This window comes from Neodiprion virginianus, chromosome 2 (assembly GCF_021901495.1).
Source record: "Neodiprion virginianus isolate iyNeoVirg1 chromosome 2, iyNeoVirg1.1, whole genome shotgun sequence".
NCBI classification, from domain to species: Eukaryota; Metazoa; Arthropoda; class Insecta; order Hymenoptera; family Diprionidae; genus Neodiprion; species Neodiprion virginianus.
The window spans coordinates 27005874-27029070 of record NC_060878.1 but is presented as its reverse complement, the minus strand read 5'-3'; the positions used below and the strand labels follow the sequence as shown (position 1 = coordinate 27029070).

The window sequence follows — 23197 nt, the reverse complement described above, 5'->3', positions numbered from 1 at the left end:
CTAGGGACTTTTACAATCCACGATCAGAGGTCACCCTGTAATAAATTATGTACGGAATATGAATGTCCTTCCAACATAAATCGTCATGACAATCGTTTGTAAAATTAGAGTACACAGTTTCCAGCGGCTGTTAGCATATCGATCGAGATGTAATCGCATGTCAATTGATGTCAAACTACAAGGTTGTCTTCATTCTGAATAAAACTCCTCGCACCAAAAAATATCCCCGGTATAAAGGTCAGAGGGTTCTATTGTCGAATGAAAAATAATTTGAAAATAGGTACTTCGGCGACGGAATTTCTCGAACGCGATCTAGCAGCTTGATTAACGCAACGCGTCCAACGGGAAGTCCGTGGACTTGCGCCCATCTCTCATCGAACCCACCGCAATCGGAAAGATAATATAACGATTGGCACGCACTGGGTATGAGCCCCCTTATCAGGGCGATGTTTTCCCGAGCCACACATGTTCGTGTGCATGATACGCACGACTCTATATGATTTCAACTACGTCGATTTTAAGCTTCTCTGAGTAAACAGCTCGATTCCATTCGCATGCGTTCGCCGCTAGCTTTTCGCGGCAAAGTACACAGTTGTAAATTAAAAATTGTTTTTTTTTTCTCCGTAGCTATTCGATGAGATTTGATGAAACTATTACCTCTTGTATATTAAGTAAATTTTCAATATAAAATTATGAATAAATGCAAAGTAAGTATGTTACAATTTATTTTCTGATGGTAACGGATTTATTGATAATTTAATAGAGAATGTGCAATTTCGCTTGTTGATCGGTGATTTTTCATGGAATTTCAATCAAATTTTTAAACTTTAACATAGATAAATTGCATCGAATGAATCAAAGGATTTCAATTTAATCATTGAAATTTATTGACCTTTAATTGTGTTGATTCTTGTCGAATCACAAAGGATACAACTATTAAATTTCGAGGATTAACACAAAATAGGTTCTGCAAATTTCAAAACAAACGTGACCCTCGTTTTGAGACTAATCAAGCAAATTTTTCTGCTGAATAATAATATTCATCAAAAGACTTTTGCCAACCTGTTCAGCTTTTGTACGAACATCAAAAAATTGTTTTTACTTCTCGAGGTCTCTTAAATTTTTCTCATTATCAAATTTCAGTGAATCCTCCTAGTGAATAAACTCTTTCTTGAAAATAATCCAATAGTACGGAAAATGATTTCGTATAGAATATATTAGCCAGCGTAACAGATTGTAAATCATGGCGTTTACTCATTTTCGAGAAGTGTTTTCATTCGGCCGGTTATTTTCGCGCCTCAGTACGCTTATCAGTTACCATATTGAGGCAGGCTTTATGAAAATTGCTCCTCGGTTTACAATAAGCGACCGGTAATAGTTTTATCTTGTGCCAGTACTAACCAGGCTTATTGAACCCGCGCAATATTCGTGCACGGGCAAACATAATCTGCAAACATCCGAATGTGCGATTCCAGTAAAGTTAAAGTTGAACGAGAAAAAAGAAAGAAAAAAAAAATACGCGTGGAATTTACGATGTCGATTAGACTAAAAGCGAATAACGAATGAATTCACAAACATTAGTAATTTATAAAAACAGGATTACGCAATCCTGATTTTTATAGATCTGATTATTTAGGGACCAATGTCTTTTTTTTTTTTTTTCAAGAGATTGTTTTTAGAACATAATACAATAGTTCGAATTTTAGAAACTTGAATAACTTTTAATTTCTACGGTCTCAATAACATTGCAAAATGGGACATTTTTTCCTGCATTTCCTCCAATAATTAATTCAACAGTGAAAGTTTGCGTATGCAGTTTATTTCAAGTTCGTTTGAAAGGAAGCTTAGATCTAATGACTTTTAACATAAGATATTTTTAACCAAATGAGAGAAAACATTGATTCGTAAACAACATCAATAATCCTAACGGATGAGTAATAAATGTTTTTTAACGTAAAAAATATCAAATTTTCGGCCATAGTTATCATCCAAGGCCTGAAAATTTTTGTGAAGAACAGGGTGAAAATACAGCTACTGTCGTATACTGTGTATGTTCAAGAATAAGTGACAACAGCGACCATCATCACGTTGTAAATCAACCGTGGAAAAATTGAATTCATAAAATTTGCGAAGGTATCCTTTCAACCAGTGTGCGAATTTTTGTAACTGATTATTTGTAATAAGAAACGAAGACAATTACCTGTAACTAGAAAAGTACGAAGTAATTCTCTTGTAATTCGTAGTGAAAACGAAATCTGCAATTAAAAATTACCTTCAAAAACGAAACGAAATTGGATGCGAAATGAAATACAACTTAGAGGAGTAATTTAATTTCAACTAGTTTCAAAAGTACAGTTTATCGTTGAAAACAAAATATACTGTCTTTATAACATAGCCGTTGATTTTTTTTCCAATTACAAATTATAAGGGTTATTACTTTTCACTTCGTTTCAGTAGTAATTTGTAATCGACAAAAAATTTGCTTACTACGGTTATTGATAAATTTGTAATTTGTAATTGATAACAAATTCATCAACTTTGGTGATTCACATATTTGTAATTCGTAATTGAAAAAAAATGCACTGACCTGATTAATAAGTTTGTAATCTCTAAGTGAAAACAAATTCACTAACTTTGGTGATTGATGCTTTTGTAATTTGTAATTGAAAACAAATTCATCAACTCTGGTGATTGATAAATTTGAAATCTGTAATTGCCAACAAATTCACCTACTTTGGCGATTGATGCTTTTGCAATTTGTAATTGAAAACATAGTCACCAACTTTGGCGATTGATGCACTTGTAATTTGTAATTGAAAACAAATTCATCAACTCTGGTGATTGATAAATTTGAAATCTGTAATTGCAACAAATTCACCTATTTTGGTGATTGATGCTTTTGCAATTTGTAATTGAAAACAAATTCACCAACTTTGGCGATTGATGCACTTGTAATTTGTAATTGAAAACAAATTCATCAACTCTGGTGATTGATAAATTTGAAATCTGTAATTGCAACAAACTCACCTATTTTGGCGATTGATGCTTTTGCAATTTGTAATTGAAAACAAATTCACCAACTTTGGCGATTGATGCATTTGTAATTTGTAATTGAAAATAAATTTACTCACTTTAGTGATTGATACATTTTTAAATAATTTATTTTCATTTCAATTCCAACTCACTTCTCCAATTTGTAATTCGAATGTAACCGAATACTGCCCAACGCCGTTTTCAATCCCATTCGCCCGTATATATCGTGTCTACAAGTAGTCGTAGGCGCGTTATGGTCAGACGCAGGCAAAGCCGACGCATCCGGCGCAACGCGTCGGGAATTCGCGTTTAATCTAAAGCTTCTAAGCGGGCAGTGCGACCCGGTCTTCCGATCGGGAACCGCTTCATCCGATTGCTGTCTTCTCCTCGGCAGCTTTCAAGCTTTCGGAAATTTAGGCAGGGGTCATAATGAGAGTAAGCTTTTCCACCGGGTAAGAGTGGTTTTTTTTTTCTATCACGAATCTTCATTTGACGTTACTATAACTTTTTGCCGTTTTTTATTCTCGCTCCAGCGTGTGAAGTGTCTGTAAGTTGTAAAATTTCCAGCTTTTACTCATCGCTAAAAGAACACGGCTAACTATTCAGTCAAACACGTAGCTATGAACCTCATGTGCGGTGTAAAATGTTTGTTATTCTGTGAAAACAAAATTTGAACATTAGATTAGATGAGATTTAATGTCTTTTCTTATCGATTTAGGTATTTGTCGAATATATTTTTTTGATGTACGTGGTTTAGCATTAGTTATGAATGGCTTTTTTTTTTCTTCGTCAGTGGAACTAAATAGAATTTTAACCCAGAATATTGGATTCAAAATTTATGAAGAAATTCAAACATCTTTTTATGTAGTTTCTGTTAATATTACTGGATTTGCAGAGATTTTTAGAGAATGCGTGTGTCATTTTTGTTCACGTTTTTTGAAATATACCTTCGTAAGTTTTTATCCGCTTTTGAAGCGTTTGTTAATCGAGTAATTTTAGGTACAAAGAATGTGTTTATTCCCATGGAAATTGCTCGCGAAAAGGAAGAATAGATTTTCATCAAGGATTTCACAATATGCAACAATGAATATGATAGATAATCGCATATATTCTTTCGATAAGTCATGTAAAACGTCGTTTTCGATATTCGATGGTAAAAAAGCCGTCGCAAATTTTTTTGAACTATTTCGCATTGTAAGAAATTTGGTGTTCTGACAAATAGTACTTTGAAAATCAGATATATGAACATGCAGTTTTAATAGAGAATTCTCATGCCTCGGTTTAAAAAGATTCCAATATCATGCAAAAAAGAGGCAAATTACAATTACGTGCTTTTGATTAAATCGTTAATTATTTTTTACCCGAACTAATATTCATTCGTAACATACAAGTTCTCTTCTTCAAAATGCTTCAAGTCGTAGATCTTTCGTCTTTTCTTAATTGTTTTTCTTCCAAACAAATTGACATCTACCGATTTCTACAAATTTTTACTTAGAATAAAATTTTTGTTCTCTGAAAAATGGCGTTTCATTTTCATTACTCATTTAACAACTCAGAATCCAGTTACAATGAAAAACTTTACAGGCCACAATTCGTGAAGTAATATATACGGAACAAAAAATTGTATACGTGTAATCAAATAAGTGTCACAATCACATTTGACTGGCAGAAAAATTTGCGACAAATAATTGGCAAGATCATTGTTTTGGCTTCTAGTGAATCCATTCGTCCCATCAATTCCTAAAACTTCTATGAGTAAGTATTTTCTCACACATTCATGTCTTTCTCAGCTCGTAACAAATAGCCTGTGGCGTTTATACCTACGCATATTTGATTAAGTACTCGTGTAATTTTTCTAGAGTAAAACTACAGGCTGGACGTGATAACAAGTTGGATGACGATCGCACGTCACGCTACTTTAATTAATTGACGAAACCGAGCTTCGCGAGCTTAGATTAATAACCACACTTCCATTATTCACATGCGCGTTATTTCTCTGACCACACGGTGGCTTGTCACTATATTCATGACCGTCACGCCTACATCTACTTCCCACCTCAGAACTGGAATTAATTGATCCTCCAGTTACTCCATTTTTACTCGGTATGCGAAAGAAGCTGAAACAATGATAAAACAGGAAGAAAATATCAGACACTAAACGTTCATTATGTTTATTTTGTATTTCTATATGATGGTATTATTTATTCAGACCCTAATAAACAAAACTACATAATTTCGACGAGCTTGAAAATATAAAATCTTATTTGAAGTGAGAAAAAAATTGATCCTCATCACTTGTAGAGAGACGCTATTGTGGCATTATATGAGGAAAATTACAATTCAATATGACGGTTCGCCATTTGTAAAATCGATGAGAATAGTCGATACCATGATCGATTAACGAAAAATTGCCGTGATTTAATTATTTGCAATCACTGGTTCAATTACCGCGTTAGAAAAATTCCAATATTTTCTTATCGTGAATTTTTTGGAACAAGACGGAAAGTGAAAATATTAACTTTTGTCGTGTTACGGTATTGTTTTAGTGGCGCAACATACTAGATACGATACGTGAACCGGAGGTCTAAGCTGTGACTGATCAAATGACGGTGAAACGAAACGATCGACGCAATGACGTCGACGATCCAAACATCTTCTGCAACGGAGACACGCGAAAAATTTGGCCGCTACTGAACAGAAGAGCGATTACGACTTCCGATGATTCTGCTTATCAGGCCGATGCTGGCGTACCGAAACCCGGTCTTTTTCTCAACACGTCGAACGCTTTCCAGCGACAAAAGGAATCCCGGCTTTTGTGCCAGGTGGTTGTTTAAATATAATTTTTTACTTTTGTCCGAGACACACGCAGAGGAAGTTGTTAAATTTACAAAATATCGTCAAAGAAGTCTTTCATCAATTTAAAGAAATGGTGCTTGATTTAATAAACTTGCGATCAGAATACTTATAGCTACGTTTATTAGAGCTAGAAAAAAAAAAAAAAAAAACTTCTTTCGCCGTGTACGATAAGATACTAAAAAACTTTTTTGTGTGTTCTTCACCTGCGTTTTTTCAGATTTCCCGCAATCCTTTGCTGAACGTCAGTTATTCCGAGTCTTTCAAAGCCACTCAAAATCTTGTGCAATCCGACTGAATTCCTAAAATTTATTTGAATCTCCTTGAAATTGTTTTAAATTGTACTTATCTCGCGTAAAAATGCTGTGAACGAGAAAGATAAAAGAAATTAAATAGACTTTGAATCACTTTGGAACTTGTGAAATTTTTCAAACAGTAGAATGTCTGAAAATGTATTAGAGTTTTTAAAAACTGTATTTCAAATGGTATTAGACCGAATTGGAAGCCTTTTCAAGTCACTAATACGATCTCATGAAAATCTTTAAAACCGTTTTGAACGATTCAAATTCATTTGCTAATACATATGGAGTTAAAAGCAACTAAAGTTTAACCAAATTGTGAAAAATTGTTGTTGAATTGCTCTTTATAAATCGTTCGTAGTCTCTCAAAATCCAACGGAGCTTTTCATTAAGCACACAACAAATTAAGTTTTTCAAACCACCAAAACACCGTGAACCTGTTGGAAACGATTATCACTTTCCTGAAATCGTAGAACACAACGTTGAAAATTGTTAGAATCTTTTGAATAATATATAAAATCCCGCGAAACCCGAAATGCCAGGTTATCAGTGGCGAATATCAACTGCTGGGTAATATTTGGAATGGTTTCATTTAAAACAAGCATTTGAAATATAAATGGCATTCCGCATTTAACGTTTTAAAAGTTCTCAATGCAACCGTTCACATTTGCCAATTTAAATTACGTTTTTGAATTTCCATTTTCACTTTACCCAGAAGTACGAACATTATTGACAATTGAACAACAATCTGAAGAGAAATGCTTTTTCGTTTCTAATAGCAGGATCCGGAGAGTTTCCACTGCGCGATTGGTCCCATTTTATTGGTGGCTCAGTGCTTCGGCTTACTTCCGGTTTGCGGGGTTTTGAGTGCCTCGTCGAGAGGTTTGGCCTTCCGGAGAAGAACCTTACGCGCCATTTATGCCTCCGTTTTAACCCTGACGATGCTGGTCGTTGCGCTTTCTTCCATCGTTCACATGGTCAGGTCCGTCGACACTCAGACTTTCGAGATAAAAGGTGAGTGTGAACCTGCAGGAAAGCTCAAGTACTTGCATTTTTAACTTCGTGCAAAAAAAGAAAAAAAGATTTTTTTTTAAACGAAAGTAATAAAATCGTGGTTATTAGATTAATTTTTCTTCGATTGCGTAACAGTACTGAGGAATAATATTTGGATTGAAAATTTATGAAAAACCAACACTGTTCAAGATATTTTTCGCAAGAAACTAAAACGCGATTATCATGTCAAAAAACAATTTTTTTTCAATTCAAAACTCGAATAATTTAATGATTGCAAGGAAATACAATTTTTTTAAATTTTCAATATGAACCTATGATTGTAGAAAAAAAAAACGTGTTCTGAATTTTATAAATATCTCTTTTCGTTGTCGAGTTATATCCAATAATTCAATAGCTGATACTGGAAAGGTTTGAAAAATTTGTGATTTAAGTACAAATTGAGTGGAAAATTTCAAAGGATTGAAAAACTCTCCCTTCGATAAGCAAAAAAATTAAGTAAATCGAAAATTCGAATTCAAAATCTTGAACGATTACACCTCATAGATTTACTGATCACAGCAACAAAACTCATTTTCACTTTGTGTTCAGAACTATATTTTCTTGTTACGCCAATAAATAAAAATAACTAAGGACTGTACAGTAAACATGAATAGAAGTTTCTTTTCATGAGTAAAAATCTCTTTTCCCGTTAGAGTTATATTTGTTAAATCAAGCGCAGATGCGATTTATTTGGAAACATGTTCAGAGTTGAACTGATAGAAAAAATTAAAAACAAAATAATAATTACCACGACAAAATCACGAGTGGCGATAGTAATTTTGTAAACGTTATCAGAGCACAATATATTACACACCTACTGCGTCTTTGTGTGAGATAAGCATTTTGAGCCCTTAAAAGCCTCGCTAAAAGCTGCCGCGCAGTGCGTTGATTAGATAGGATGAAAGACCGTATCATTCAAGTGTCGATCATTGAAGAGTGTCGCAAAAAATTGATAAACAATTGTAGATAAATGTTACAGTTATCTTTTGTTTTCATTTATGCACTGAGAGAAATTTTTAGTTCCGGTTACCGCTCAGTCCTTAATTATTTTCATTTTTTACCAAAATCGAAAAAATTTTATTTTTATGGGCTCACAATTAACGTAAGTTTTAAAAAGTTCCGGACCTTTATTCATCAAATTCGTTTTTTACAGCAGTATAAAATGCTCGGAAAAATAAAAATTTTCACAAACTAATTGCTTGTCTCGTAATTGGTTATGATTAAATGCCTCAAATTTTGCGATTGTACGTTTCCATCGATCAGCGATCGGTATTCAACTGGATAATTTTTTTACCAGAAAAATATTCATTTGAATCGAATGAGCTGGCTTTTACGCATTCCAGGCGGAATTGGGGCAGCAACAGCAGGAGCAGTGTTTTACGGAAACAGCGTGTTGGGCTCGTTCCTTTTCTTATGGCTCGCACCGCGTTGGGCGCCTTTGCAACAGGAATGGAGAGCCATGGAGCAGCTAATTGACAGGTGAAATAATTCGCTGGACTATGCGGAGTGTTGTTTCGTTCCCATAATTTTTCTTTTCTATATCTTTCCTCTTGTGGCTACGGACTAAACTCCAAGCTGGTTGGAAATATTGAATTCACTACAAACGTTCATCGACGTCTGAAATTGATTGTTCTTTGCCACGAGCGTTCCGCGAAAAATGTATTACCGAATTTCGCGAAGTTAAATTTTGGCAAATATATAAGTATCACGCAACCCTCGATTACTTCATCGAATTTTTCCTCTGTAAAACTTGACGAAGAATCATCGAAGCCCCAAGAATGGTTCGAAGATATTCAGCTAACCATTAAAAAATGTTCAATCATTAAGATTTCATACCGTGCGAAGATTTTTTAGCTATTAACGTTGAATGTTTTTGAGACAATTTGAAAATTTTTCATCAAGTTAAATCGTGGACCGGAAATAAATACTAAACGTTCACTGTTAGATGGAGAGAACTAGACAAAAAATACAGTTTCCAATAACAAATAACAATGTCGGTACTAATTCCTGCCTCATTTTTCTAATTCTCATCGCAGGTGGGGTCGTCCTCGATTGAGGCGAAAGTTTTCCGTGATCACCGGAATCGTCTTGACGTGTGCATTGCTGGAACATACACTGAGCATGGTAAAAAACACACCGAATTACAGATGGAACACGACGGCGAACATGAGCCTGAATAATTTCCTTAACGAATATTCACACAATTCTCATGAATTTATAATCAGCGTCTGTAAGTGGAAATTTGCTGTATTTCGTTTCATCGTATTGCTGTAATTGCTTATGTTCGATTCTTTGAACAATTTTATTCCGGCAATATTTTATTCAACGTAATACTTTGGAACAGAATTTTCACTGATCTGCTCCAACGGAAGATAGTATCAGCTTGAGATTGAGTTTTTATCGAAGTATTGAATTCGTTCAAAGCGTTACAACAAGACTCTTGACATTTTCACGAAGTTCACGCTCTGCTAGAGTAGAAAGATATGTACATCGGTTCCGTGGTGTTATTGAATAAAAAAAAAAAAAAACGTATTCTCTTACAAGGGAGAAACTTCAGTTTCTCTTATCACAAATTTCACAGGGTTGAAGTTTTGCTGACTCCAAAGTTCACGATGATACAATAAATGAACTGCGGCAATGTAAATGATAAATTACAGCCAAAGTTTTACTGATAACGAAAGAAAATACCTCACCGAATTTTGCTGTAAGAGAAAACCCGTTAAATTCCACCGAAGAATATATTCCTTAGTTTTCGTTAAATGAATATCTAATTGATTCGTGGATGATCTAACCGTTTCGCTCAAAGTTTGCATGAGATTTAGTAAGACTTTTATCGCGTGAATCAAGTTAAATTGATCTTTACTCTTTCCCCAAATTATTGCAGGGGGCTACAACCTTGCAGTTGGAATGTTTCTGTTCGTCGTGAGCAAGATAGCCACCTTCACGTGGAACTTCACCGACCTTTTCGTGATGTTGGTAAGAATCTAAGCTACAGTATTCGGTTCGTATAGAGAGTGATTCATGGAATAAACGCAAAATGTGGTTCTTTGTTTCTCACCCATGAATAATACAGCGCGATGAATTCAGCAACAAAAGTGACGTCCGAATACTTGAATCTTGGAAACAAAAAATGAAAAATTGAAAAATCCATCAGATTAAACAAAATTGCTGTTTCTCTTTCTTTTTCTTTTTTCTTTTGCTACTCATCTTAACCGAACACAAAAAGTTTTCCGATTCAGTGGAAGATGATCTGTCGATTTTAATCGAATAGAAAATTACGAAAAAAATAGACTTTCCTTTATTCAATTTTCAGTCGACATTGGGTCCTCTTTGCCTCAAAGTCGATCAAATTCGAATATACTTTACCAAACTTTACGAAACTCGCCAATTGACAGCAGCAGATGGTCAACCGAAGCTGCGTGTTAAATACGTTGCGATACAGAATGCAGCTTCGGTTGTCTGTCCGCAGGCGTTGAGCGGCAAGTTTCACGGGAAACTCAAGGTATAAACTCCTCAACCGATTTCCCATTTTACTGTATAATCGTGGCATTGACACTTCCGTTTTCGATTAGGTGTCAACCGGGTTGGCGGAGAGATTCAAGACCCTGAACACGAGGATGACGTCGGCAAACGCGACGACTCCAACGATCGTTGAATGGAGGGTGCTGAGAGAGAATTACGCAGCTCTGAGCGCCCTGGTCAAGCGAGTCGACAACGAAGTGTCGCCGATAGTCTTACTTTCATTTGCGAATAATCTCTACTTCATTTGCCTTCAGCTGCTCAACGGCTTGTCGTAAGACCGATACACGGTAGAACCTCGTTGTTTTTTACAGCTCGGTCCTGGCGTATTTACCAACCTAGAGAGAACAAAACTTGAAGTTATCAGAAAAAAGAACTTCTGAAGAATGTACCATGTCTCACCTTTTCACGTCTATAAAGCCCCAAGGACATCTTATAGACCTATTTTTGACGAGTTCCAGTCGCGTGCTGTTTGGGAATGATCTCAAAAATTGCTGAACTGATTTTTACGAAATTTCAACAGAAGTTTCTGCACTGTCTCCAAAGTGTCGTGGGAGGGATAAACCGAAGTTATCAACGAGTCTATAAAAACATGGTTGGATTTTGTTTCAACGGCGTAGGAATTACCGAAAGCGTTTTGCGAATGGTACTTTAAAGTTTGCCACGCTGCTAGGGACTAAAAAGTCGTTCCGGTGATCGAATGGACTTGTCGAGGATATAAACCCGTGGAAGTTGCATGGACAAATTAGTTTCATCTCAATAATCAATGTACATTTCGGTACTTTGCTCTATCGTAACTTGAATTTTCAGAATCTTGCATTTCGGAACTTTGAGCTTACGGTTTCTTCAAAGTCAGATTTCTTTACTTCAAGTTTTGCCACCAAATAACTAGGAATTAAGCGCTTTCGGAACTTTCCAAATTCGAAACTTGAATCCCGCCCCTGGTATGTAGACCAGATTTCAAAAGAGGTTTATTGGGTCATCACTCCGAGTCGACAGCGACGAGGTTCTACTGCATTCTTCTCTGATAGGCAATTCAAAATTACTTATGCAGGCATATTCTAATCTTTACTCGCTTTCGCTTTGCCCATTTAAAAATGGAGGAGGCCGGATGAAGACGGAATCCTAAACTCGGTGTACTTCTTCGGTTCCTTTGCGTTCCTCGTCGCACGGACTGTTGGCGTCACTCTACTTGCGGCCAGAATTAACGACCAGAGTAGAATCGCTTTACCCGTGCTTTACACTTGCCCTGCTAAGGCTTACTGCATCGAGGTAATGCTTTATAAAATTTTTTCAAATTTATTAAGAGTAAATTAGGGTGCAGCAAAATTTTATAACGCGTTATGACAGTCACCAAGTTTTATGGTGACAACATAGATTTCCTCGAGTATGAAATCACTGAGCAATTTTTTAATTGATCCTACTCGTAACAATTTATTTTATTTTCAAATGAAACGAGTCGGCACGCTAACCATTTGGTTTCTTTTTCTTCACTCCAAGATACATGTGATTTGTGAATAATGGAATTCTCGTCTCTACATCTCTCAGAATAAATAATTAAATGAGTATGTGTCCAATTAAATCATCTTTCTAGTGTTCACTTTCTGAAACCTTTTGTTTTTTGGTGTAATGATTTCTGAGAATACATTTCTTCACGAATCGAGTCTGTGGATTTCGGAATGTCTTGTCCTGGTGACAATTGCTTTGTTTTTCTCAATTTCACAGACACAGAGACTTGAACATCAGCTCGCGACTGACGACATCGCGTTATCTGGATTACGGTTCTTCTCAATCACGAGAAACTTCATGCTGGCGGTGAGTGTTTTGATTCCACGTACAAATAATGAAAAATATCAACTACCGTGGTGACGAATTCTATCGCAGCTTTTATAATAAAAATTTGAATTTTGCTACTTCAGATCGCTTAAAACCCATCCCGCCATCATACTTCCATGAAATACATCAGAATCGGTCATCGACTAATTTATGAATTTTATCGTAGAAAGAAATTATTTATGTCTAAAAATTTTTCTGAAATATTCTTCGTTGTATTTTTAAAATTTCCTGGTATATCTCTTAAGTGTTTCAATTTTTACATAAACTCATTTCGTCATACACTTGTCGACAGATTGATTTTGTGACAACCGTAATCTCTAATAATTTTCAAATTTCCTGATTTTCAGATAGCTGGAGCCATCGTCACGTACGAAGTTGTCCTTTTACAGTTCAATCTTGCAATAAATCACAAATAAAAACTTGCGACTCGCACTGATGCCGTAAAACAATGGGTGCAAAAATCGACATTGAAATGGAGGTCGTGATTAGTTTTTAAATCATTCAATCACCTCATTATTTTATATCCGTTTTACCGATTGTAAGATAATTTCCTGTTAGCTACAATAAAAATCTCCCGTACATAACATGAACTATGTCTTTGCTTCATAACTATTATCTTGTTTAATTTTTTTAATTCTTCATTCCATTCATCGGTACCATTAAAGGCGAAAACGCCTGATCTCGAGCATTTTGACTTACACCGCTGTGCCACGAGTGGCAGTGCTAGACGGCGGGTAACTTTCTTCCATTGAATTTAATTGCATGATAATTAAAACTTAGCTGTATCGAGTTCAGCAAGAAAGGTTTTGCATCTCCTTTCGTCTCATTTACTTATTGATTTTATTCTCAGCGATTATTACGTTGAAGAATAATTTACATTCAGCGCTGATAAATTTGGTGCAGGATAACAATAGATGCTGCAAATTCGAATGCTAGTGTGATAGATATTTGTCTTTGGCATAGTTTCACCCTGGTTCGACAGTTCAAACATGCAGGTGAGTTGAAAGTGCCGCATTCATTTGTCAAATACACCCTGTTAACTATTCCGTCGCCATCCTTAACTCACGGGAAGCTTACGCTGTGTATTGACTAATTAGACACTAAGGGTAACATCTTACTATGACTAATTAGAGTAAACTTCTGACATTCTGAAGCTAATTAGTCACATTGTGTCTGTTTGAATTTCCAATGCTGCCAGTTGAAATGTATTCTAGTTGAGAGAGTATTTGTGAAATCTTGCTTAGCAAAATTTTGTCAATCAAATGTCACCAGGAAATATTCCCCAATCGATTTCGCAATCCCCAATGACACAATGTTTTATCTGAAGAAATTTTCTTTGAAAAAATTTGGCGATCAGAGATATTTTTTTACGCTGGATTCTGTGTAAGTATTTTGTACACGAGAAAGCCTGTGTCCCGGAGACTAACCTGGACACGACAAGCAATGACGCCTTCGCTCAGGAGGCAGATCATCAAGGACCTCTCACGTCACCGACTCAACGGGTTCATAGTACAGAGAGTCGCGGTTACATCCACAGACATCTTTCAATCTTGTCCAAATACTCTTTTATTCCGAAGTTCATAATTATTTACAATCTCTCGTACACACGTGTCACACACAATCACCATAACACACCGCAATGCATCAAAATGCCTTGATTCGTGATCAAGGAACCTGAAATCCGGAACGTAGCTCATGTACATTCCGCGCCTCACGCCGGAGTCCCAACGCGGTCACGTGGACATTTTTAACTCCACGCCGCCGGCGCTGACTTATCAATCATGGCGTCAGGGGCTCCAGCACGCGCATGTAGACCCACCTCGAACCAAAAACTCCTCATTATTTAGCCGCGGGAGCCGTTTATGCTTTCTTTCAACGACGACAACAATCCGGAACAGTGATCGATTCGATACGTGCAATCTGCTCGCGATCAGACACCGGGATCCCTATGCGGTGACATAAACACCACGGTGTCTACGCCGTAGAGAACCAGGCGTCTCTGATATGCATCAGCGCATACTCGTGTTCAACTTCAAAATGACGGACACCGTCCTCGTATCGCCGTTGCTCGGAAACCGATATCTACCCAACTGTTTCGAGCACTTCTGTTCGTCACCATTTCTAGAGCTCGACTGAAGATCTGAAAAACAGCGCGCTACCCTCGGGGTAGTCTAGTTTCGCCTAGTTTCTGCCCGATTGTAGCGCCCGACTCGAGTGGCTAATCCAAGAAACTTTTGACTGACAATACAGGGTCCGTTACTCTTACACACCTCCCACGTAATTCAATTCAAGTCTGTATCTATAGCTACCGCAACGAAAATATTCATATTTTCCGATCATAACTAAACATTTCTTCCTCTGTATTAACATGAACGTAAACATAAATTTTTATTTATATTTTGTTTTATTTTTAATACGATTGTATTTTATTTAGTTGGTGACAGCCTAGTTTCGAACAATTTCGCAGTTACGTTGACTTTTTCTCGGCAAACTAAAACCAATTAGAAAAGGTTCTATTGGGACAATAAAGTAAGGATAAGTCATGAATTTAGATTAGGAACGCGGACTGAATAATAAAAGCTAGGTGAGCATGTGAGAAGGAAATCCTGTCGATGGATGATCTTGAATTGAACCATCCTTTTAATACACGGTTCATAAATTCAAATGAAAAACATGTGTACGTCGCAGAAAAAAAAACCGATTGAATCGAGAGAAAGATGATCTTGAGATTGTTAGAGCGTTTGAGAACATTGTGGAAAAGTATGTGGGGAGATGAACAATGAAAAAAGGGATGCAAAAATTGGTGAAAATCCTTTTTTTTTTAAGTAATATCTATTATCGCTTGAGAGCGTCGCAAGCGTTGGCGATAAAATTCACGCTGTCTACTCGGCAGTGATTTTCATCAGCACCTCTTTCATAACCGGAACCGTGAAAAGCAATTTTTGACGCCACGTTATTCTAAAGAGACCGCAAACTTTGTCTTCAAAGTTTTCCGGGTCTGAACATTCTTAGGTAGACTGATTATGTTACCGCTGCTTTTCAGAGGCAGGAGGAAGTCCAAATGCCGAGAAACAGTTGAAATGATAAGATGTCCTTCATGTATTTGTACTTATTTTGGGTGATAAATTCAAGCGTTCGTATTTAGTTCAATACAAAAAAAAAAGGTTAGTCAAGAAATGTTCAAACATTAATTTCGATTTTTAGTATTGACAGCATTTGAACAGTTTTTTCAAAACTACTTAAGAAAAGAAAGTAGGCCATAAAAGAGCGCCAAGACCTTATCATTTTTCGGTTTTTCGATTTGATCATCTCTTGTTTCGCTGCTCAAACAAATAATCAAAATAAAAACTATTCGTCTAAATTTTCGATTATTGCGAAGGAATTCTTTCTGCACATTTTACGCTTGGACGGGAAGTTACGCAATAGGCACTTGGGTGGTGGTTGGTGTATTCACAGCGTGTGTAACCAGGTGCGTAAAGGCACTTGACTACCACGAGACCCAATTAGACCTTCGAAATGGGAGGTTAGTTCGAACCAGCGAGCATGAATCTTATACACAGGTATTCAGAGCGCCTCGTAACTCCCACATAGTAACGACGTACCTGCTGGGCTTTCTCGTCGAGACATCTCGAAGCGAGAATTTTCGGGTATAAATCTGGCTTTACGCAAGACGCGAAAAAAAAAGTGTCGAGAAATCGAAAAATCGCGACTTGATTGAATGTAACTTTAATTTTACGATTGGTTCTACGAGGATGCTTGAGATTTTAAAAAATTTTTAGACATTTGTCTCAAAAATTCTCGAGTCCCCAGGAAAAAGTTTACTAAGTTGAACAAAACTTTGAAAAATGAGAGTGAGAGAAATACTGGACGAGAATGCAAAATAAAACTTGGTACTTGAGAGTTTCTGAGATCGCTGATTATAAAGCCGAAGTAAAAATTCGGAGAATCCGAAGGCTGACTCTTTGGACATGCTGTTACGAATTTTTGACTATCGAGTTCTGACACCTAATCAGAATCCTCAAAAGCTCGCGAGTTCATCCAAGTCACTTAATTCCTATCATTTTCAATCGCTATGTTGGATCTATTATTTTGTATTCCCAAATAATAAACTCAGATTTGTTGTTACGTAAATAAATTAACTCAGCAATTTTAGAGAAGATAGAAATGAAATTAAGAATGATTGTTCAATAATTCATGAGCGGACATCTTTATGCCAATAACTCGTAGCCATATTGTATCAGACAGCATCGGTAAAAAGTTTACGTCTATTTATTAGAGTCGCAAATTGATCGATCGTTATGATCGATGTGCGATCAATCGCAGGCACCATTTATCGACCCTCAGAGAAGATCGCGTATCGACCCGCGTAATTTGAAACGCTACTCAGGCTATTTCAATTTACATCAGTAAATTTGACAAGTTTCGGAATCAGCTACCTGAAAAGCTCCAATTTTTCGAATTCCAGGTTAATCGGAGGTGAGTAAAAATGTTTGTTTCCCAAATGGGAAAATAGCCTGCGACTTTGTCGCATTATACCGAAAGTTTTTTGCAAAATTTCTCGCTGAATGAAACTTTGCATCGCTGCGTAAATATTCGTAGCGCGGTTTCGGTTGCCTATCTGATGGTGGGCGGTAAGTTTCACGGGAAACTCTCGGTACGTACAGTCTCGTGAATATAAGTGTCAGAGTTACACCGAGCGGAATTTTTAGTTCCGGTTACCGCTCAGTCCTTAACTATTTTCATTTTTTACCACAATCGAAAAATATAGTTATAGGTAGAAAATGAAAATTAGTTTTTTAACCGTTACTATTCTTTCTCATTACGATCGCTGTTGCTATATTTTCTTGCAACTGTTGCGAAAATTTAATGCTCGTGCAACAATAAATTGACGTTAAAGTCTTGTTCAACTAAAAAATTAGAGTAAACCTCAAAAACTGATTTTGCTTTGCAATAACCAAAAAAGGATCGACGATAGCGCAAAACGGTTAGTCGTACCTCGTTTTTCGTAATTCCAACAATATTCAAACAGTTTTTTTTTAACGGTACCTGTTTTACCGAATTTTCCTAGTTACCGTAACAAATGAAAATTTTCTCAACGTATTTCACTTGTAATTCGCCGTCCTTATTTTCCATGCACAACACGGCTACGGGGGCTCACTGAATTCAAGTTACGGGACACCCTGTACGCTTGCTTTGCGTTAACTATACGAGGAATTATTACGCCCATGTACGAACATCATAACGCTACGCCCAACTCGCATTGGCTCGGTTACGCTGCGTGATAATAATTCGGCAAGTTTCACAGGCTGTATGTTCACGGAGTACGGATTAGTAGACGATATCACGCGTCCAACTACGCGATACAGGAAGGATTAGGCGGATCGTGTTCGAAGGCAGTTTGCTACTGTGGTATAATAAACTACTTTATACGTCTACGTGTGTCTACGTGTACGAGAGGCGCGAATCTGCGTCTAGTTCTGTTGTTCCCCCAGTTGTGTAACACGTTAACACCCCGAGCTTTATATGCATACCCTGTTCCACGGAAGACGGAGATACCCGCGCAAACCAATTTTCCTAATCTCGGCTATCGCGATCTTCCGTTGACGATGATCAGGGGGGCTTATGGTTTGTTTATCCGCTCTGGTCGCAACCTAGGTCACGAAAACTATTGTCATATCGGAAATAAATTCACGGCTAAAAGTACCGTAGACTCGGAAAAATTTCATTTGTTACAGTAACTGGAAAAATTCAGTAAAACAGGTATCGTTAAAAAACCCAATTTATTGTTGCAAGAGCATTACATTTTCGCAACAGTTGCAAGAAAATCCAGCAACAGTGATCGTAATGAGAGAGAATAGTAACGGATACTAGACTAATTTTCATTTTCTACCTATAACTATATTTTTCGATTGGGGTGAAAAATGAAAATAGTTAAGGACGCTCAGTCCGCTCATGTAACCGTAATTAAAAATTTCTCTCATTGTAACTGCTGCCAAATAATTCGAAGGTATCGAGAGTCGAATCCAAATTCCTTCGTCCTGATGTTGAGAATTTCAAATTAGCAAAGGACTCTTGCCAAGGATCCGACTAAACCGAGATTCGAATTTTCCGCATAATATCCAACTTTCCACTGCCGGTATAATCCTTGCATTATCCTATGTGAATAAATGCGAATCCTACAACACTGCAAAATCATTCCACATAGACGTATAGAGGCACGGATTAATTTTGCGTTACTTGAAACATTCAGCTGCTCATCTCCGAGGCATTGCTTCAAAACTAAGATCGATTCTCGAGACGAACTTCCCTATATTATAATACATGCTATAGCAGGTACGTCCGTTTTTTCATCAGATACATATTTTAAGAATTATTAGAGACGAAAGGATGCGAAATGCGAGCAACTGTTGACCCAGTTACTTGAGAAAACCGCTCCTGCTTTGACCGTATCAAACCATGAAAGGTAACGCGACGTCTCCTTCTCTCGGATCTTAACTCTTGCACGATTTTACATGTAGTTATACATATACGTATACGTTATACATACCTGTGTTGTATATATATATGTATACTTCGAAAGACTTCTCAAGCGCTCCAAAGATATATGTATAACAAGGAAATTCCCCTGAAGATGAAACCTCCAGTCCAGCTCATATAACCCACGCTAAATTTCTTTCGCAAACTTCTTCAGATTTTTCTTTGAAGGACTTCGTGCATTCTTAGGTCGTTCTACCTTTTCTTCCACAAGGTGCTCCACGAGTTCCTGGACAAGTTTTGGGATTTTCCGTAAAAATCGCACCATTTTTAGACACTTTTGCGCAAAGCGAAGCATGTTTTGTAGATTTATCATCGGGCAATGAAAATTGTAGTTTTAGCTTGGAATGCCTTATATTATCCGTTACTCGCTTATGTTTTTCAACAATCAATAGAGTTCACAAATATCAATGATAAGATTCTATGCCTTGTATTTACTGGAAAATAATTGTAAAATAGGTATTGTTACAATAACGATTTGAATATTGTCCGAATTGGAATAAATTGTGGTAAGAGTAACTGTTTAGTGTAATCGCAGTTGTCAAGACTAAATTTTCCGGTTGTGGCAACATTAAATCTGTACGTTCAGTTACGTACCTTCTTTTCAGTTAAATGAGCTTCTGGTTTGAGCAAAAAAACTCATTTTTTTCATATTGCAACCAGAACTACATTTTCCGAATATGGTTATAAAAAACGAAAATGCATAGTTACGGACTTTACAGTACACTGAGAAAAATTTTATTTGTTACAGTTACTAGAAAAATTCATTAAAACAGATATCGTTGAGAAAGAATAGTGACGCATGAAACTTGAAATAAAAAATGAAAATATTTAAGGACTGAGCGGTAACTGGTACTAAAAATTTCTCTCAGTGTAAACGCGATTGGAAATTCCTCTCGGTTTTTCAGGCAACGCGTGATTTGTTGTGCACATGGGTCGAATATCCGTGCGCATGTAATTCGGGTTTGCATGAACAATGTACATACATGTGCACATGTATGACCCGAGTAAACTTGATACACCCTTTGCTTCCCGATCAGCTTCGTGCTGGATATGTATATACGGCTTACTCAAATTACTGTTCAAAATTGCAAACAGCGATAGCAAACAATCACCGGCCGTACATACGTATATATGTGAGCAAACCTATATTCGCTTCTCGAATACATACATACCTAATTATTCGACAGGGATGAACTGATTCGTTGCTATGATCCGGTCGCTGGATTAACGTGAATTTACCCTGGTTTGATTCGATATCGCAAATGAATTGCGACGTATGATCAGTGACAGACGTTTCAAATACTTTTTGCAGAAAATATGCGGGAATCGTGCACGTGATCATTAATTTCATAGGATTTTCATCGTCAAAGTACAAACTTACACTGTCAAGCGTAGAAATCCATTGAAGTATAAAAACACAAGGTTTTAGGTTTTAGGTTTATTCGAAAATATTCCAAAATGCACTTTAATCCTGCAAAAGTAAGTAAATTATGCACAATATTCACTGCAATATCTTTATATATTATATTCACACTTCTCAAGTCGTGTTTCATTCATACTTTTCTAATTATTCAATAACGATGAAAACTTTTCGTACTTGTATACTTGACACTTGATTACCGATTGCAGGAAATAATCAAAATTTAACTATCCACTAATCGTCGCATACAAAAAGATTGACATGAAAAATTCTGAAACAAAACTTTCAAAAAATTATTCATGAAGTTCATCGTATTTGGCAAGTTACTTTTTACAAATAAAACTTGATTTCAGGCTACGTGTCTTTTATAATTCATCAAAAACAATAATCAAATTTGTTGTGATCTTGAATTATTGCCATTGGCCCTGTTTCTCACGGTACGTAGTTTACCCATTTTCATTGTGTTTCGGAGTGGCGTATTCTGTTGACTTCGATTTGCAATCATGCCTGTGTAAACGCAATACGAATTACGCGGCAACGGTGTCAAGTGAGGTTGAATAACGTCTACTCGAGCAGTAATTGAATGAATTGAAGTACCTCTGTCGCAGTGTTACATTTCGAATTTCTAAGGCACCTCCACCTAAAAGTAACACGAATTTCGGGTCTGCTTTCCTAACCGTTTCTTCTTGCATAAGGGGTTGACACGGTGGATTTAAATATATGCAGTCCTTAAATGTTTTCATTTTTCACCACAAACGAAAAATCTATACTTCTCGCAAAAATTAAGGGAACAACAAAATTTTCGCAATTTTTTGGTGATTTTCAACAGGCTGTATTTCAGTGAAAAATGGTCGTGCAAGAAATAAAAAAACAAAGCTTTTGAAGCTTGAAGACTCTAGTTTTTGAATTTTTTGGTTAAAAATTTTTCGAAGCACTATTAGCCATGCAATCCTTGGATAAAGCACGAAGAAAAAATTTTCAAAATTTTTCACATTTTTTTTTCGCTCTACGGGCATGGAAAAATTTTTCCGAGCTAAACCAATGCATAGGTCGCATAGCCTGTTCATTCAGCTTCAAGATGCTTTTTTTTAAACCTCGATACGACCATTTGTCTTCGAGATATCGAATTTTGAATGCCAAAGGATCCTTTTTCACTCAACTGCCGATATCTCTGGAACTACTGGTCGCACAGCGAGCCGAAGGGCAGTTTCTTTTTCTGCAGAAAATTTCCTATAAAAATCTGTCATGGTTGATGTCAAAAAAAAATTTTTTCCACCTGTAGCGTTAACGTGAAAAAAGAGCAAAAAAATGCCATTTTGCCTTTTTTTGGATAATCGATTGTATCTTCGTCAATATTGGGGGAAGAGCTTAGGTTAGAAGAAAATTTTACAGCCTAATGTACCCCAAAGGTCCCTCTAAATCGGTAGATCGATCGGTTCAGCGGTTTTCCTGGACCGATTGATTGAAATTTTGACAAAATTAAGAAGACTAACTTCTTTCATAAAACAACAATATATTCGTTGTTCTTTTTTTTCTCTGTTCTGAAGTCGGTTCCACACTTTTCGTTATACAAATTTCGTAGATGGCATTTCACTGTTCGTTGTTATAAATTCCATAAATTAAGTAAATTCTGACTTATTTTACAAGAAAATTTGACTAGAATTCATTGAATTAAACTTGAAAGGCACGTTGTAAAATTGTCAGAGAATAATTGAAATGAGGCATGAATTCTACGAATTTACTACTCCGATTCCGTAGAATCCATGCCATTTCTTCGTTTCAGCATCAACTTAAAATGCATTGCTGTTTTTTTTTTTTTTTTTCCAAAATTGCATATAGAACGGGGATGTTGAGCCATTTTTCGCGTTTGAGATACGCGAACTTAAATATTTGGATACTTATACGTCAACGTCGAAACTCACAAGAGCATCCCCTTAAGGTCCAAAAACGTTATTGAAATCCCTTGAAATCGCGTGTCGCGCGAAATATAATATATCAAAAAATGTGGCATACTAAGAAAAAAAATAAAATAAAAAACAAACAGACGTCGAGCTGCAGAGAAGGCATTAAAAAAAAAAAGGTGTTTATATTCTACGTCACCACTGAACATACGTGTGCCAACCTTATGGCCATAAATTATTCTATCTTCAGAAAAATCGAATACGCCTCACGAAGGTTTTGTCGGTTCGACGTCTGCGCGGAGCTTTAATACATTTGTTCAATAGTAATCGATTCGGTAATATATTACATACGTGCAACTATAGACAACGACGCATTGTATCCAGGGTATTTTTCACTTCAGCAACATCTCGTGCAGGGAAAGCAATACAATGCAATAATACTGTGTAAAGCTTTTGCAACGGTTGTATCTATGATACCGTTGATATTACATATTCGCAAAGAACTTTGTTAATACCTCGCGTACATCGGGACAAACAATTTTAAATTACATTTGGGTATTTGCTTCGGGGCTTATTATTCCGTTATTCGTAATAAAATTGAAGCAAAGAAAAAACGGCTTTGAACGGCTGAGATTTAATGAATTATGAGAGATGGAATAATTATTAATAACGAGGTTCTACGGCGAACTTTTGCAAACCGAATCGTAAAGTAATTAAATATCTATCTGGTGAACAGACTGAACTGA

The 23197-nt window shown here is 36.5% G+C and overlaps 1 protein-coding gene across 5 annotated transcripts; it reads left to right on the top strand.

Moving 5' to 3' along the window:
* Positions 1–3374: 3374 nt before the first annotated feature.
* On the top strand, positions 3375–13150 carry LOC124299140 (gustatory receptor 5a for trehalose-like). 5 transcript variants are annotated; one of them, XM_046752123.1, is made up of 10 exons: positions 3375–3468; positions 5580–5855; positions 6965–7199; positions 8582–8717; positions 9275–9468; positions 10123–10214; positions 10811–11031; positions 11861–12029; positions 12483–12572; positions 12941–13150. In XM_046752123.1, exons 2-10 carry the CDS (start codon positions 5637–5639, stop codon positions 13007–13009), a joined length of 1425 nt encoding a protein of 474 aa, XP_046608079.1. In that variant the 5' UTR covers positions 3375–3468; positions 5580–5636; the 3' UTR covers positions 13010–13150. The 5 variants fall into 5 exon arrangements, with proteins under 5 accessions (XP_046608079.1, XP_046608082.1, XP_046608081.1 ...); XM_046752126.1 differs by having other exon boundaries at positions 3375–3485; positions 8603–8717; XM_046752125.1 differs by having other exon boundaries at positions 3375–3485; positions 8597–8717.
* The last annotated feature ends 10047 nt before the right edge of the window (positions 13151–23197 follow it).